At 50.6% G+C, this 14331-nt stretch overlaps 1 protein-coding gene across 1 annotated transcript in view; it reads right to left on the bottom strand.

Annotated features, from left to right (window-relative positions):
* Window positions 1-250: 250 nt before the first annotated feature.
* The window catches only part of RBM20 (RNA binding motif protein 20), a 193364-nt gene continuing 179283 nt past the window's right edge, over window positions 251-14331 (bottom strand). The window contains exons 12-14 of the mRNA XM_047072711.1: window positions 12993-13127; window positions 5049-5170; window positions 251-361 (exon numbers count right to left, since the gene is read on the bottom strand). Of these exons, the coding sequence (XP_046928667.1) occupies window positions 251-361; window positions 5049-5170; window positions 12993-13127 (368 nt within the window). The remainder of the gene's footprint in view (window positions 362-5048; window positions 5171-12992; window positions 13128-14331) is intronic.

The raw sequence follows: 14331 nt of genomic DNA, 5'->3' as shown, positions 1-14331 counted from the left end.
AGGGGAAAGAAGAGAAGCAAATTGAAGGAAACAAGAATCAACGGGGAGAGAGAGGGTAGCGCTCGGCCGCTGGACACACGAGGTGACAGCTCTCACCAGGGAGACACTTGAGGGGCGATTTCATGAGTCTCCGAGAAAAAGCTCAGGCGGCCTGGTTTGCCTTCCTCCCAGGCGTTAGCTCCTGTCCAGGATGTCAGGAAGGCCCTGCCTCAGAAGGCCGTCCTCTCCCGGCTGAAGCCGCTGCAGGGACCTAGAGCTTCTTCCTCTCAAAGTGTGGCACGATTCCGCTGTCCTCGGGCCTTGGGCTGCCTGCCCCCTCGGTCTCCTTGAGGCCCTCCTCGGCCAGCTGGGACAAGTACTTCTGCAGCAGGAAGACAGGGAAGGGAAGGGAGAGGGTTAGCGGTGACCTGGCCGAAAGGAAATGAGAGAAAAGGGAGGTATCTTAGCCTCTTCTCCTATCTTGTCTCCCAGCGGGTGGGACCCCCTCCCTACCCTCCCCAGATCCTTCTGAGGTTACCGGACCCACGCTAAGCTCCCCCACCCCGACTCTTTGTGTTAGTTTACAAGTAATGCATGATTCTTGCAGAAGACATCTAAAACACAGATCCTAACAACAGCAAACAATTCCAAAGCCCTATCCAGTGCAAGCACTGCTCTGTTTTTCTTATAGAAACTCATTTAGGGGCGCCTGGGTCTCTCCGTCGGTTAAGTGTCCGACTCTTGATTTCAGCTCAGGTCATGATCTCACGGTTCGTGAGATCGAGCTCCATGTCAGGCTCTGCACTGACAGCATGGGGCCTGCTTGGGATTTTTTTCTTTCTCTCTCTTGCTCTCTGTGTCACCCCTGCTCACACTCACATGCTCTCTCTCTCTCTCTCAAAATAAATAAATAAACATAAAAGAACCTACACCTCATTGAATTACAAAGACTACTTGTTTTCCAGGAGAGCTTCAGCACCCAGGGGCTGTGTGTATGACAGGTGGAGGGAGAAGAAGCCCGCTAGACCAACGGGCCTCCGGGAGGAGAGAAGCAATGTCCTTGGATTGTCCAAGGATTGTGAAGGACACACTGCAGCCTCTCCTAACAACCTGTCTCCTGGTGGGCGGGTGGGCAGACTGAGTGCCCTGGAGGTCCTTTGCTGGATTCCTGTTCTATAGTCGGAGCTGCTCACACGGCCCCCCAAACACTCACCACTATCACTGGCCCCCAGCCAAACGTCAGGCCACGCTTGGGATTCTAGATTCCACGCAGTGAGACATAAGTAGAAAGGCCTAGGGAGGACCCAGCTGGGTCCTCTGATTGCCAGGGCAGCAGGGGGCAGTGCAAAGAGCACTGGGTGAGGAGTCAGCAGGGTTTGGTCCAGCGCAGTGGTCAAGTGTGTGGGCTCTGCCATCAGATGACCTGGGTTCAAATCCTAGCTCTCAGCAGGCAAGTGACCCAAGGTCTCTGACATCTGTAAAGTGTGGGTAGTAACAGTATCTACCACGTAAGGTTGCTACGAGGTCCAGGGAAAGTACCGTAAAGCACTTAGCATAGTGCCTGGCACAGAATAAACGCTCTGTAATGTTGCCCTTTATCATGAGTTGCATCAGGCATCTGATTCCCTCATCTGCTCTCGGCTCTGCTAACCTGGTCAGTGGGAGAAACAGTGCCTTCCCTCCTCTCAGGGTGATTCTGAGGGTCAGATGAGGGGATGTGCGTAAGACCACCTGCTCTCTCTAGAACAGACTGGTTGGCTCTGAGAGGTGGGTGAGCCCGATGGCAAGGGCGGCAGACAGACCAAGGGTCCCTGTGGGCCAGGCTGCTGATGGAGGCCTGGTTTGCCCTCCACCTCATCTCAGGAAGGCAAGTGGGTGATGCACTGCTTGTGAGCTCTGGACCTGCAACCAGGCAGGCACCTAGCTTATCTTTCTCTCTCTTTTTTTTTTTTTTTTTGAGAGAGAGAGAGAGAGAGAGAGAGAGAGAATATCCCAAGTAGGCTCCACATTCGGCACGGAGCCCTACTTGGGGCTCAATCCCATGACCCTGGGATCATGACCCAAGCCAAAATCAAGACTTGGATGCTCAACCGACCGAGCCACCTAGGTGCCCCTAGTTTTCCTCTCAAGCACTTGACCGCACCTGTTGTTCCAGGCCACTCGGGGTGGGTTATCTCAGGGCTGTGACCAGCGGTGGGGGCACAGCAGTAGCTGTGAGAGAATGCACAGAGAGAATGGAGGCTGCCTCCTACCTCAAAGAGTAATCCTTCACCCCCACCTCAAGGCCTCCTGGTGCTGCTAAGTTTACAAGTTGCCTGACTCAGGTGTGAGCAGCACTGCTGCTCGGGTCTCAATTCTTCACTTTTCCCACGTGTAACTTGGGGTAGTGTGGGGTGGGCAAAGCTGTGTGGACAAGAGACATTCTGTCAAGGCCATTGACAGAAACTTTATCTGGGAAGCCCGAGGTGGAGGCTCCCAGCTCCCCAACAGGTGTACCAGGGAAACCTGATCCGCAGTTGGCAGGCCTAAAAGGCTTAGCCCATGTCTGGTCCTGACGTGCCTGGGGACCGCAGGAATGGCTCTGGCCTGCTGTGGGGAGGTAAGGTGGCCTGGGGGATTGGCCCATAGGCCCGGAACATAGTATAGTCCACTGCCCTGGAAAAGAATCCAGGATTTAGAATCAGAGGCCCTGGCAAGCCTATACTTATCCTAACTTCCTGAATGACCTTGAGCTGTGTGGCCTCCTTGAGAGCTACATAATCCAGCTGAGAATGCCACATGAGGTCAAAAGTTCTCAAGTCGAGGTATCAGAACTTGCTGGAAAGATTTTTTAAATGAGTATTCTCAGGGCCAGCCCTGGAAAGAATGAATAAGCAGGAGTAGGGTGGGTCCAGGAAGCTGCATTTTTAAAAGATGCTAGCTGGTATGGGGACCATAGTTTGGGAAAATCAGGACCAGATGATTTCCAAGACCCCATTCAGCCCTGCCATTCTATAGATTTTATCTTGTTGGAGTGGAAGAGGAGGATGTCTTCAGAGTAGATGGCTGCCCTCAACTGGCCCTGTGGAGCCCAGTCTGAATCCTTGGTCTGGCCAGGTCAGGCCTTCACCGAGCTCCCCCAGGAGAGGGCAGGATTTGGGCCCCAGGCTCCATAGCTTCCTTGTCCACAGAGCAGCTGCTCCCAGAGGGAAATCAAGAGGTTTAAATGACATGAGTTTGGGCACGGCCAATGACAGATGGTGACACAGGCTATGCTATTATGGGCCTCGGTGTGCAAGATCAGCTTAATAGAGTAAAAAAAAGGAAAGTGATTAACAATCAGGCAACCTGGGGGCACCTTGGTGGCTCAGTCGGTTAAATGTTTGACTTGGGCTCAGGTCATGATCTTGAGGTTTGTGAGTTTGAGCCCCACATTGAGCCCTGTGCTGATTACATGGAGCCTGCTTGGGATTCTCTCCCTCCCTCTCTCTCTGCCTCTTACCTGCTCTCTCTCAATATAAATAAATAAACTTAAAAAAGAAAAAAAAGGGGGCGCCTGGGTGGCTCAGTCGGTTGAGAGTCCGACTTCGGCTCAGGTCATGATCTCACAGTTCGTGAGTTCGAGCCCCACATCGGGTTCTATGCTGACAGCTTGGAGCCTGGAGCCTGCTTCAGATTCTGTGTCTCCCTCTCTCTGCTCCTTCCCCACTCATGCTCTGTCTCTGTCTCCCAAAAATGAATAAACATTAAAAAACTTAAAAAAAAAAAAAAAAAGAATCAGGCAATCTGTTCCCAAGCCTAGTAACTCACCATCTGCACGGCTTTGGATAAATCACATAGCTTCTCCGGGTCTCAGTTTCCCTTAGCCATAAAACAAAAGAGTTGACCCATATCTGCATTTCTTAACTAGGAATGCACATTAGACTCATATGGAGAACTTTCTGAAATTATGTATTCCTGGACCCCTGCCCCCAAATTCTACCAAGTATCTAACCTAGTATATATATACTTTCAAAACACTGTCCAGGTGATTCTATTTCACATCTCTGGCTAAGAAATGCTAGATCAGCTCCTCCAACAATTTAATTGTGACAGTAATGCCTGCTCAGGAATTAGGGCATGCTGCCACCATGAGGGTCTGTCCTAGTTGAGGCCTCCTGTGTCAAAACACCAGTCTGACTCCTTGTAGTAAAAACATGAGGTGCCATGAACTATTTCTCCCGGGCATCTGATATACCATGCTTTCTATTAAGTTACTAAACCCCAGCTGTTCCAACACGCTACATATTAGGGGTATTAGTTATAGAACATATTCCTGTAATTCTCTGATTTTAAGATGAGGGTTTTTTCCCCACATATTCACATCTCTGAAATTGAGATGTATTTTACAATTGATGGAGTCTCACCATTGCAACATTTTTTTTTTCTTGTTGGTCTCCGAGAAATGGGAGCGTGTCTTACAACCGACAGCACCTTACGTTGGATGAAATCTGGTATGTAGAGTATTTTTAATATGTTCCCTGTTACTATACTTTAACTCTTATTTTAGTTAGCGCTTATCTCCTACACTAGAATGGAAGCTCCAGGAGGGCAGGGATTTTTGTCTGATTTGTTGTCGTCGTCGCTGTTTTATCTCCAGTGCCTAGAGCAGCGTCTGTACCTAGTATGCCTGCAATTAAGAGCTGCAGGATAGATTTAAATAGGACAAAACAGTGATAATTTTATTCTAGCAAACAGGGATACTGCATGGGGGAACAGAAACCTAGAGAAATCTCTGCCTCTGGAACATCCAAGTCTTGTGAACAGGACTCAGCCTCACCCATGGGCCAGGTGATGGCTAGCTTGAATTACTCAGGCCAGAGAGAGAGAGAGGCAGATACCCCAAATCCAGGCCCGAACAGAATGTCTTGTGAGTACTCCAGGAGAGACAGATGCCCCGAGAGCTCAGGGAAGGCAGCCACCATGTGCGGCAGCCTGGCGGAGTCAAGCCTGAGGAAAGAGCAGTTCTCCATGTGGTGGAAGGAAATGGAAACTCCCAGACACAGAGACCAGGGAGTCCCCGGTTGCTCGGCAAGGAAGGCGCTGGTTACCTGTAAGTTCCTGTAGTGAACAGCACTGCGACAGTGGCTTATCTTCGCCATCTCCTCGCTGGTGTAGAACAGCCCACACAGCTTGCAGTAAAACCCAGTCCTGGGCACCACGAACTCCACCCCTGCAGAAGAACAGGGGATGATGGACAGGCAGGGGTTAGGAAGGCGACGTGAGACCCCTGTGGCCTTGCCAGCCGTCAGTGGAAACGGGAGCAGCGAGCTCCGTCCCTCGCTTGCCGTGGACTCTGGCTGGCTGGCCAGCTTCTCCAAGCCTAGTTTCCCCATCTGCAGAGCAGGCATGAGGAAAACAGTGCCGACTCCGTTCACAGGAGGTTGAAGGAAGGGATGAACTCCCTCAAGCGTGCTGGAACGCTCAGCAACTCTATGCTCTGCGGCTGCCTCTGCAGACCGAAGCCCTCCGACCATCAGCCTGCTTGCAGGGAGAGGAGGAGGAAGGAGGTTTCTCGCATTTCACTGCTTGGCTTTCATTTCTCCATGCTGTACCCCTCTCTGTAGCTGCTGTGGCCAGGACTCTGAAAGAATGCTCTCATTTTTGTTTGTTTTAGAATTATATTCATTAAAGAAAATTGTAAAAATACACAGAAGTGAGGAAAAATCACTCAGTCCTTCGATCAAAATATTTTCTTTTGGTGGGGGGTGCAGGGGGGCCGTTTTAACTGTGCCCTAAATGCAATTCTGTCTCCTCCCTTTTCCACGTAACAGTTACGTAAAATCATAAACATTCTCCCACCCTTCTCCAGTCTTTACCTCTGAGCCATTAACCAACAGCATTTTATTTGGGATTTGCTAAACAGAGGTCACGGGATTCTGGGAGGCCTTTTGATTTAAAGGAAAGAAAAGAGCGGCCCAATAGCCAGGGAAGTTAAGTGGCAGTGTCCCAGCCCAGAGGATTCACCTGAAAGAGAGGGCAGAAGCTCCAGCCTTCACCACGGTGTTCTGAGGGCCACGGTTCTCCTCCCTCTCTCTCTCTCTCTCTCTCTTTCTTTTTGTAAATTACTAGCCCCATTGCTGAGTTTATTTTTTTACTTTTTAAAAAGTGTTTATTTATTTTTGAGAGAGGGAGAGAGAGAGCGTGAGCAGGGGAAGGGCAGAGGGAGAGGGAGACAGAGGATCCAAAGCAGGCAGCAGAGAGCCTGATGGAGGGATGGACCCCGCGAACCGTGGGATCATGACCTGAGCCGAAGTCGGACACTCAACTGACTGAGCCGCCCAGGCACCCCATGGTTCTCCTCTTGAAGCCACGGTCAGCAGAGTGGAAAGAGCCCAGGTCTGAGAGGGCGCAGACCAGACTCCAAGAACCTGTGGAACCCGGGGAGAGTCAGCTGAACGCCACCGTTGGCCGGGGCCTCAGTTTCTTCAGGTGCCTGATTGTGACATGCCAGCAGAAGAGCAGGTATAAGGGCTGTGAAAAAGCAGGACCCGTGATGGAACTAAAGGAACGGGGCTGGCGGCTCCGAATGCCCGGATCCTGCTTCCAGACCGGGGCCGCTGGTGTGTGCGCCTGGCACTCGGCTGGGCTTTGCTGCCGCCCATCTGGTTAGCGCCCGCTGCCCTGCTGGGGGCGGCAGTGGTCGGAGAGCTGCCCGCACGGGAGTCGGGGGGGGGGGCGGCATGGGAGGCTGGGGGGGGGCGGGGAAGGGAGAGAGGGGCTGGGAGCAGCCCACCAGGGGAACGGCCGCTTCTTCTTGCACAGAGGGAGACAGGCCAGGTCCCCACTGAGGCGCTGCGTGTGACCACGAGTCCGGGCTTCCTTCGCTTTCCTGCCTCGGCCTCCCAGAGCGGAGACAGACCTACGCGCACAGGAGACCCTGTCATAGAGCAGCAGCTTAGACATGTAATTACAATTTTTTTTTCGGTGTCAAAAGAGCCACTTATCAGTGTGCAGCAGGGGGCCTGGAGGGAGTGGGGAGCCCGGGAGGCCTGCCCCAGGCCTGCCTTGACTGATTGCTCCTCTGTGGTTTGGGGCCTGGTTTTGGCAGCCTCCTCAGCCAGTTTTCTCTAACTGCCACGCAGAGCGCTGCCCTGCCTCCAGCAGTCGCCAGCAGGGAGGGGGCCTCCCTCGGCCCTCTGCCCAGAGGGAGGCTGTGTCCTTCCCTTCCTCACCTTCCTCCCGCCCTCACTGCAAGGGACAGAAAAGCGGCCCCTGCCCTGCCTGTGGGTGGCCAGCTTCCCCCCTCCACCCCACAAACAGGCTGGTGGCAAAGGAGCATAAATGAAGCAAGGCCCGCCTTCATCCCCTGTTCCCACAGAACGGCTCCCCCCTTGCTGCTGCAGAACAGGGAGATAAAGGCAATTGGGAAGGAAGAAGCACTATCCGGAGACCATGCGGAGCAGACACAGGCCTGGGATCAGAGCCGCTCCTTCCTCTGTCCTGTCCCAGATGCTGGTTGGGCCAGCTGGGTAGTCCCAGCACAGAAACCTGGGGTCTCACTGCAGGCCCCGGGGTTAAGGCCTTCAGCATCCTTCAAGTTTCCCCAGAGACCTTCTAACCGCTGCCCTGGGTCCCCCAGAAGGAGCTTCGCTGCCTCAGAAGCCACCAGAGTGTAAAGCTGGGCCCAAGCTGGCAGCTGTGGCCCCTTTCAACACAAGAAGCACAGCTACCGTGTGGGGGGCTGGTTCTGGGTGAGACTGCACTTGAACAAAGGCTCCCACTGCCAAAAAAACACAGAAACACAAAACGCAAAACCAAAAACCAAAAACAAGCTTGGAAGCCACGGAATAATGGAGGGAAAATAGAATTTAGAGTCAGACAGATCTAGCTCCTTGACTTACACTGTGTAACCTCAGGTACATTATTTAAACTCTCTGAGATTAGCTTCCTCCTCTGTAAAACAGAAATGATACCCCCACGAAGGGTGTTATGGGTAGCACCTCTCATTTTGCCTGGTGCTCAGAAACGGAGAGTTTCCAGACACATTTCTCCACAGAGGCCTTCTTGCCCTCTAACCTTTCACCAGGGCCGCCTGGAGAACCCAGACTCCAAAGGTTGGCAGCAACACTTCCCTGCCCCTGCCTGGGGCCCAGCGGCTGGACAGGCGGTACCAGGTGGTGAAAAGACCGCGCTGAGGGAGGAGAAGCCTGAGGAGGATCCCCGAATGCCTGGCGACTCCCCCCTGAGTAACTGGGAGTTGCCCCGGGCACTACATGCCAACACCGTCTTGGATGCCTCTGGAATGTGAGGGCCACAAGTGACGCTACCGCGTCGAGAAAACTGTGAGCTCCCCAACCAGTCTGGAGCCACGTGGTCCTCCCATTTTTCAGCCTCTACTAAGGGAACGACGATTAAAGCTGCATTTGCTTTCTAATAATAGCTCCTGGCCCGGGCAATTCTAACTCGGTCATCCTAGCAAAGCCTGCGATGGGTGCAGGGGGACCTTGCGTTTTTGCAGACAATGCCCTTTGGTACTGGTAAGCACAGGCCCTGGCAGGCGCAGGCTGGCTAGGGTCACCCAAAGCTGGCCTGAAACACATGGGCAGTGCCCTCTCCCTGCCAGCCATGCTCACCCCAGTCCCTGAGCAATGGCACTTCACCTCCCTTTTACTCTGGATCCTGGCATTTCCCCTTTGCCTCCCTGCTCTCCGTAGGGACAAAGCCTGAAAGTCGTTCCCTGCCTCCCTAGAAGTCTCTGCAGTAGTGACTGATTCTGGAGGGTGAGGGTTATGCAACCTGAGTGAGAGGAAACAGTAGGTCTCCATTACTACCTCATGAACGAGTAATAACAACAGACAACCCTTCAGTACCTCCTACTGGAAGATACTAAGACCTTACAAGTACTCATGCGTTTCATCCTCAAAGTAACTGAACACAGTAGGCTTCTATGTTACTACCCTTATTTATTGATGAAGAAAGTCAATAAATCAATGAAAAGAGTCAAAGCGGTTGCTCATTGTCTCCTAGCCAGCTGGGATTTGAACCTGGGGAGTCATTTTCCACAGTTTGTGCTCTTAACCACTGCACAAAAATTGCCTTTCCTACATTGCGCTTCCTGTGCCAGAGGAACCAGAATGGCAGAGTGGTCTCAGATTAGAAGCCCCGAGTTCTGACCTGAACTTGATGTGTGTTCTTGGGTAAGCATCTGGGCTTCCATTTCCTCTCCTGTCAAATGCGGAAAATAGTACCATACCCCGACCCCCTGAGATAAGATAATGGGTCTCAAAGCTAACCGGAGACTACATTCAAGACGAAAGTACAATCTGTAAAAGGCCCAAACTGGAAGCAACCCAAATGCCCGTCAAGAGACAAATGAATCAACAAAATGTGGTTTACCTGTATCCACAATGCAATACTCCTCAACAATACAAAGAAGCCAACCATTGATCCACCCCACAATTATCAATGAATCTCAAAATAATTATGCTGGGTGAAAGAAGTCAGGCAAAAACAATGTATCCCATGTGATTCCCTTTCTATGAAATTCTAAAATGCAAACTAATATTTAGTGACAGAAAGCAGATCAGTAGTTACCTGGGGACTGAGGTGTGGGGAGGGAGGAATTACAAAGGAGCACCAGCAAATTTAAGAAGTGATGAATACGTTCGCTCTCTAATTGTGGTAATGGTCTCACAGATGTACGTATATGTCAAAACTGATCAACTGTACGCCTTACATATGTGCACTTCATTAACGTCAATTATACTTCATTAGAGCTGTTTTTAAAAACAGAATGAGATCCCATTTTCCTAACAGGTTGGTAAAGATTAAAAACTGATGACATCCAATGTTGGTAAGGAAGCGGAGAATGAGAATCCTCACTCTGGCAGTGAAAACTGGTATAATCTTTATGGAGTGCAATTTAGCAGCAATTATGAAAATGTGAAATGCAAATATATCTGATGCCACCCCCCCAACCCCCCCCCCCCGCCCTGCAATCCCATGGTCTAGGACGCTGTCCTACAGAAACCCAGGCATGCACACAAATGTAAGAGCATGTCTGGAAGGCAGCAGAGCATAGAGGCGGCAGGGCCCCATGAGTCAAACTACTGGGATTTGAACTGGCTCCAATCTTTGCTAATCATCACCTTTGTAATTCTGCATCTGAGATTCCTAGCCTATAAAATAAGGATAAAAATATTACGTACCTCATAGGTGTTTTGAGAGAGTTACATGAGGTAAGCACTAGCAATGGTGCCTGCATGGTAAATCATAAAAATAAAAGCTTAACTATTATAGCCCTTTAATAATGGGAAAAGAAACTGACAACATCCTAAGTGTTCACCAGGAGAGAAATGGATAAGTAATTTATGGTGTACATCTTTTAGGATGGAATATGTGTGCTGGTTCAGAAGAATGCATTCTCTGTGTACTGATGTGAAGAGATCTCTAAGATCCACTGTTAAGTTAAAAAAGCAAATTGGAAGGGCGCTTGGGTGGCTCAGTCGGTTGAGTGTCCGACTCTTGATTTCTGCTCAAGTCATGGCCCCGGGGTCGTGGGATCGAGCCCCGTGTTGGGCTCTGTGTTGAATGTGGAGCCTGCTTAATAAGATTCTTTCTCCCTTTGCCCCTTTCCCCCGCTTGCACTCTCTCACTCTCTCTCATAAAAAAATTTTTTTTTTAATTAAAATAAAGGGGGTGGGGGTGCCTGGATGGCTCAGTTGGTTAAACGTCTGGCTTTGGCTCAGGTCATGATCTCCCAGTTCTTGAGTTCAAGCCCCATGTCAGGCTCTGTGCTGACAGCTCGGAGCCTGGAGCCTGCTTCAGATTCCGTGTCTCCCTCTCTGCCCCTTCCCTGCTCACACTCCATCTCTCAAAAATAAATAAACATTAACAATTAAAAAAAAAAAAAAAGCAAACTGTAGAACATTCTGTGTATAGTGTGATCTAGCCCGTGGGTATGACCATGGCTACCTCTGGAGCTGGGGAGAAAACTGGAGGGAAGAAACACAACATTTAACATATACTTTATATGGCTCTTATTTAAAAAAAGTTTTTTTAACGTTTATTCACTTTTTGATAGAGAGACAGAGCACGAGTGGGGGAAGGGCAGAGAGAGAAGGAGACACAGAATCCAAACAGGCTCCAGGCTCTGAGCTGACAGCACACAGCCTGACACGGGGCTCGAGCTCACGGACTGTGAGATCATGACCTGAGCTAAGTCGGATGCTTAACCGACCGAGCCACCCAGGTGCCCCTATATGGCTCTTATTTTTTAAATTTGTCATAATAATCTTTCACACTTTTGGGAATGAAAAATAATAAAAGAGACATGAATTACAAGGTAGCAGAATTTATTCTTAATTTTTGCTTGTGTGGGTCATACAATTCCAAGTTCTTGGAGACTTGTGTTCCATTTCTCAACTGGCCCAGAGCGCTCTGCATGGTGCCATGTTATCTAGTAAGCGCTGCTCAGTACCAAGGAGTACTCTATGAAAATGGAGCATTTGGAGGACAAAAGCAGTAAGAAATGTTTAAAAGGAGATGAAAACAAAAAGAGAAACCTGATGGAAAGGGTGAGCATCTGTACTGACCAGCCCCTCCTTGAATAAGCAGACATGTGGTCATTGGTCATCACATAACCCATTCTTCTCGTGCTTCCTTGTGACGCTTTCCCAAATGACACCCGCCTAAGCGCTCTCTCAAGCAGCTGCTACTTCTCCTTTGTCTCGTTGCTTTCCAACCTCTCAAAGTGAAAGCAAAGACTCAAAGATGATGTGGAGTGGGAGTCACTGGGTTAGCAATAGTGTCAGAAGCTCCCAGGTGCCCTCACTCTGCCCTGAGACTTTAGTTAACTGTCCCCTTTGAAAATGTGTCCTAGTTGATTTATTATTATTTTTTTAAATTTTTTTTTTTTGAGACAGAGAGAGACAGAGCATGAGCAGGGGAGGGGCAGAGAGAGAGGGAGACACAGAATCCGAGGCAAGCTCCAGGCTCTGAGCTGTCAGCACAGAGCCCGACGCGGGGCTCGAATTCATGGTCCGTGAGATCATGACCTGAGCTGAAGTCGGACGCTTACCCGACTGAGCCACCCCAGGCGCCCCTGATTTATTATTAACCTCCCTTCCCATCCCCCTCCAACACTTCCACCATTAAAACACCAGTGATCCAAGTCAATCCCATATTATAGGTGAAAACACTAAGGCTCAGGAACCCCAACCTATCATTCCCGGTCAGGCCTCTGCATTTGCACATTCCCTGCCCGAGGCCCGAGCCACCCCCTTCTCAATGCCCCCTACCATCTGGTCCCCTGGATCCCCAATCTCCATTCTGCCTGTGGCTGGGTTGACTGCCAGGTGGGTTCTGACAGTACCTTCCACTCCAAGGGCCTCCAAGAAAAGTAGTTTTACCTCCCAATCTTTCTCTCTTTCTTTTATTGACTTGTTAATAAAGGACTTGTAGTGACTGGGAAAAAAAAAATCAAAATACATCCTGGGGATGGGTTGTCTGAGATTACGCAGTCATCCAATAAGTAGAATAGGAAGGAAAGGGGACCACGTCTCTCTCTGTTCAATGCTCCTTCCGTCAACTATATTGTATCTGCCCCAAATGCAGTCTCTTCAGCATCACTGCCTCACAGAAGCTCGTCCTTCAAAGAACAAACAAATGTTTTGGGAAGGGTTGGGATAGGGAAGCCAGTAGCTGAAGAAGTTCATTTCTGCTGACTTTGGGCAGCCACTGGGGCCTCTGATCCCTGCCTGAATAAAGCCGTATGGTCAGAAACAAAGCATTCCCAAATAGGGAAATCAAGTCTTTGCTCTGGCTCCCAGGGCAATGCTGCTCAAGGCCTGATACCATGAGGTATCTGGTCTATCATGGGAGAATGAAATTGCAAGAAACTTTAAAGATACGCACCTTGCGTGCCTCGGTCATTACATCAGACATTAAACACAACAACAAAATGACAAAAGGCCCTCTGGAGCTCCTAGGTGTGTCCATGGAACGATCATTTCCTGGAGCTGAATTCTCAGGAAGGACTGTATTTCACCTACCTAGGGGAATGCTAAGTTCACTGAACACATCCTCGGGCTCCCAGGAAGGCAAAGAGAGGGGCTGTTTCAGCTCCACTTCCGTGTATTCCGGTGACCTCACATCCAAAGATTTTACTTCCATGTACCTGGAGTTTTCTGCAAAACATGAGCCAAGGCAGAGAACTAATGAAGCACAACAGACCTCAAAGATTCCCTGCAATTCTATTCTTGCACTGTGTGATCAGGAATGGTCCCTTGCACGGCTTAATAACACGAAGCTAGGGCAAGGACTGCTAATTAGGTCCAAAATGCTGTAATTAAGAGTTTGCTCCACTGCCAAAAAGAATGCCACACCCACGGACCCTTGGCAAACCTTTGCATTGGGTCTGTGGGGGATGGGCTGTTGCCCCTTTGGGCTGGGAGGATCCCTACCTTGCCCCCCAACTCACAAATCACTCCATCCCTGCAGGCAGAAGGGCAAAAATTGTGCTGACGTCTGTAGGGGCAGAGGCTGACAGAAGAGGCAGTGCCGTTTCCACCCCAAGCTGCTAGAGCAGTGTTATTAAATATGAACTCCAAACACTGGGTAAGCTAATAAGCCATTAACACCAGTGCATGTTGAGGCCCATCCGGCAAACTAAAGGGGTTCGATCAGGGCAAGGTGAACAGTTTGCTCTTTCTTTACTCCTGCCTTCTGTAGACACAGCCCGGGCCTCAGTGTTTCTCTGGCAACAAGAAGGCAGCGCGTGGCAGTTTCCATGGAGACTCGCAGGTGGAAAACAGCTCAGGTCAGCCTGACAGGGAGGAAAGCCGGAGCCTCCAGCTCCCTGACAGGCTCATGCCGGCCGCAGGGCGCTGGATGGAAATGTCTCTTTTCAAGCCTTTACTCAACGGCTTCTGTCCCCGACTCTCGGCCCCCCTACTTCAACCTTCCAAGTGCCGCAGGCTTTCTGCGAAATGGAGCTCTAGTTATTTCCATGTGGAGAACACTGAGGGCTCCTCCTCCTCTGCCCCCCCTCCCTCCCGCCGTGGCCCTTGATGGATCTTTGTTTCCACTTGGCAGAGAAGACAGGGCTTAGCCTATTTTAAACTCCGTCTCTCATGATGTCATAGCGCCGGGCACAGATACAACATCACCTGCAATGGAGGCGGAGGACAGTCTGGGACAAGCCTTGTTTCACCACCAGGCAGTGGAGAAAAGGGGGTCTGCGGTGGTAGCAAGGGGAAGCGGCCATACCCCTCGGCAGCACCTTGATCCTAACCTCCGCCCGCTCCTGGCTGCTTTCTTGCCTCCCTGGCTGCTTTTCCCGCCCCCTCACTCGGGCCTCACAGAAATAACAGCCTGGGTGGTCCACCGTTG

This window comes from Lynx rufus, unplaced genomic scaffold (assembly GCF_022079265.1).
Source record: "Lynx rufus isolate CCGP_SWC_20201006 ecotype Redwood Valley unplaced genomic scaffold, mLynRuf1.p SCAF_11, whole genome shotgun sequence".
Lineage (NCBI taxonomy): Eukaryota > Metazoa > Chordata > Mammalia > Carnivora > Felidae > Lynx > Lynx rufus.
This window is presented reverse-complemented; position numbering and strand designations above follow the sequence as displayed.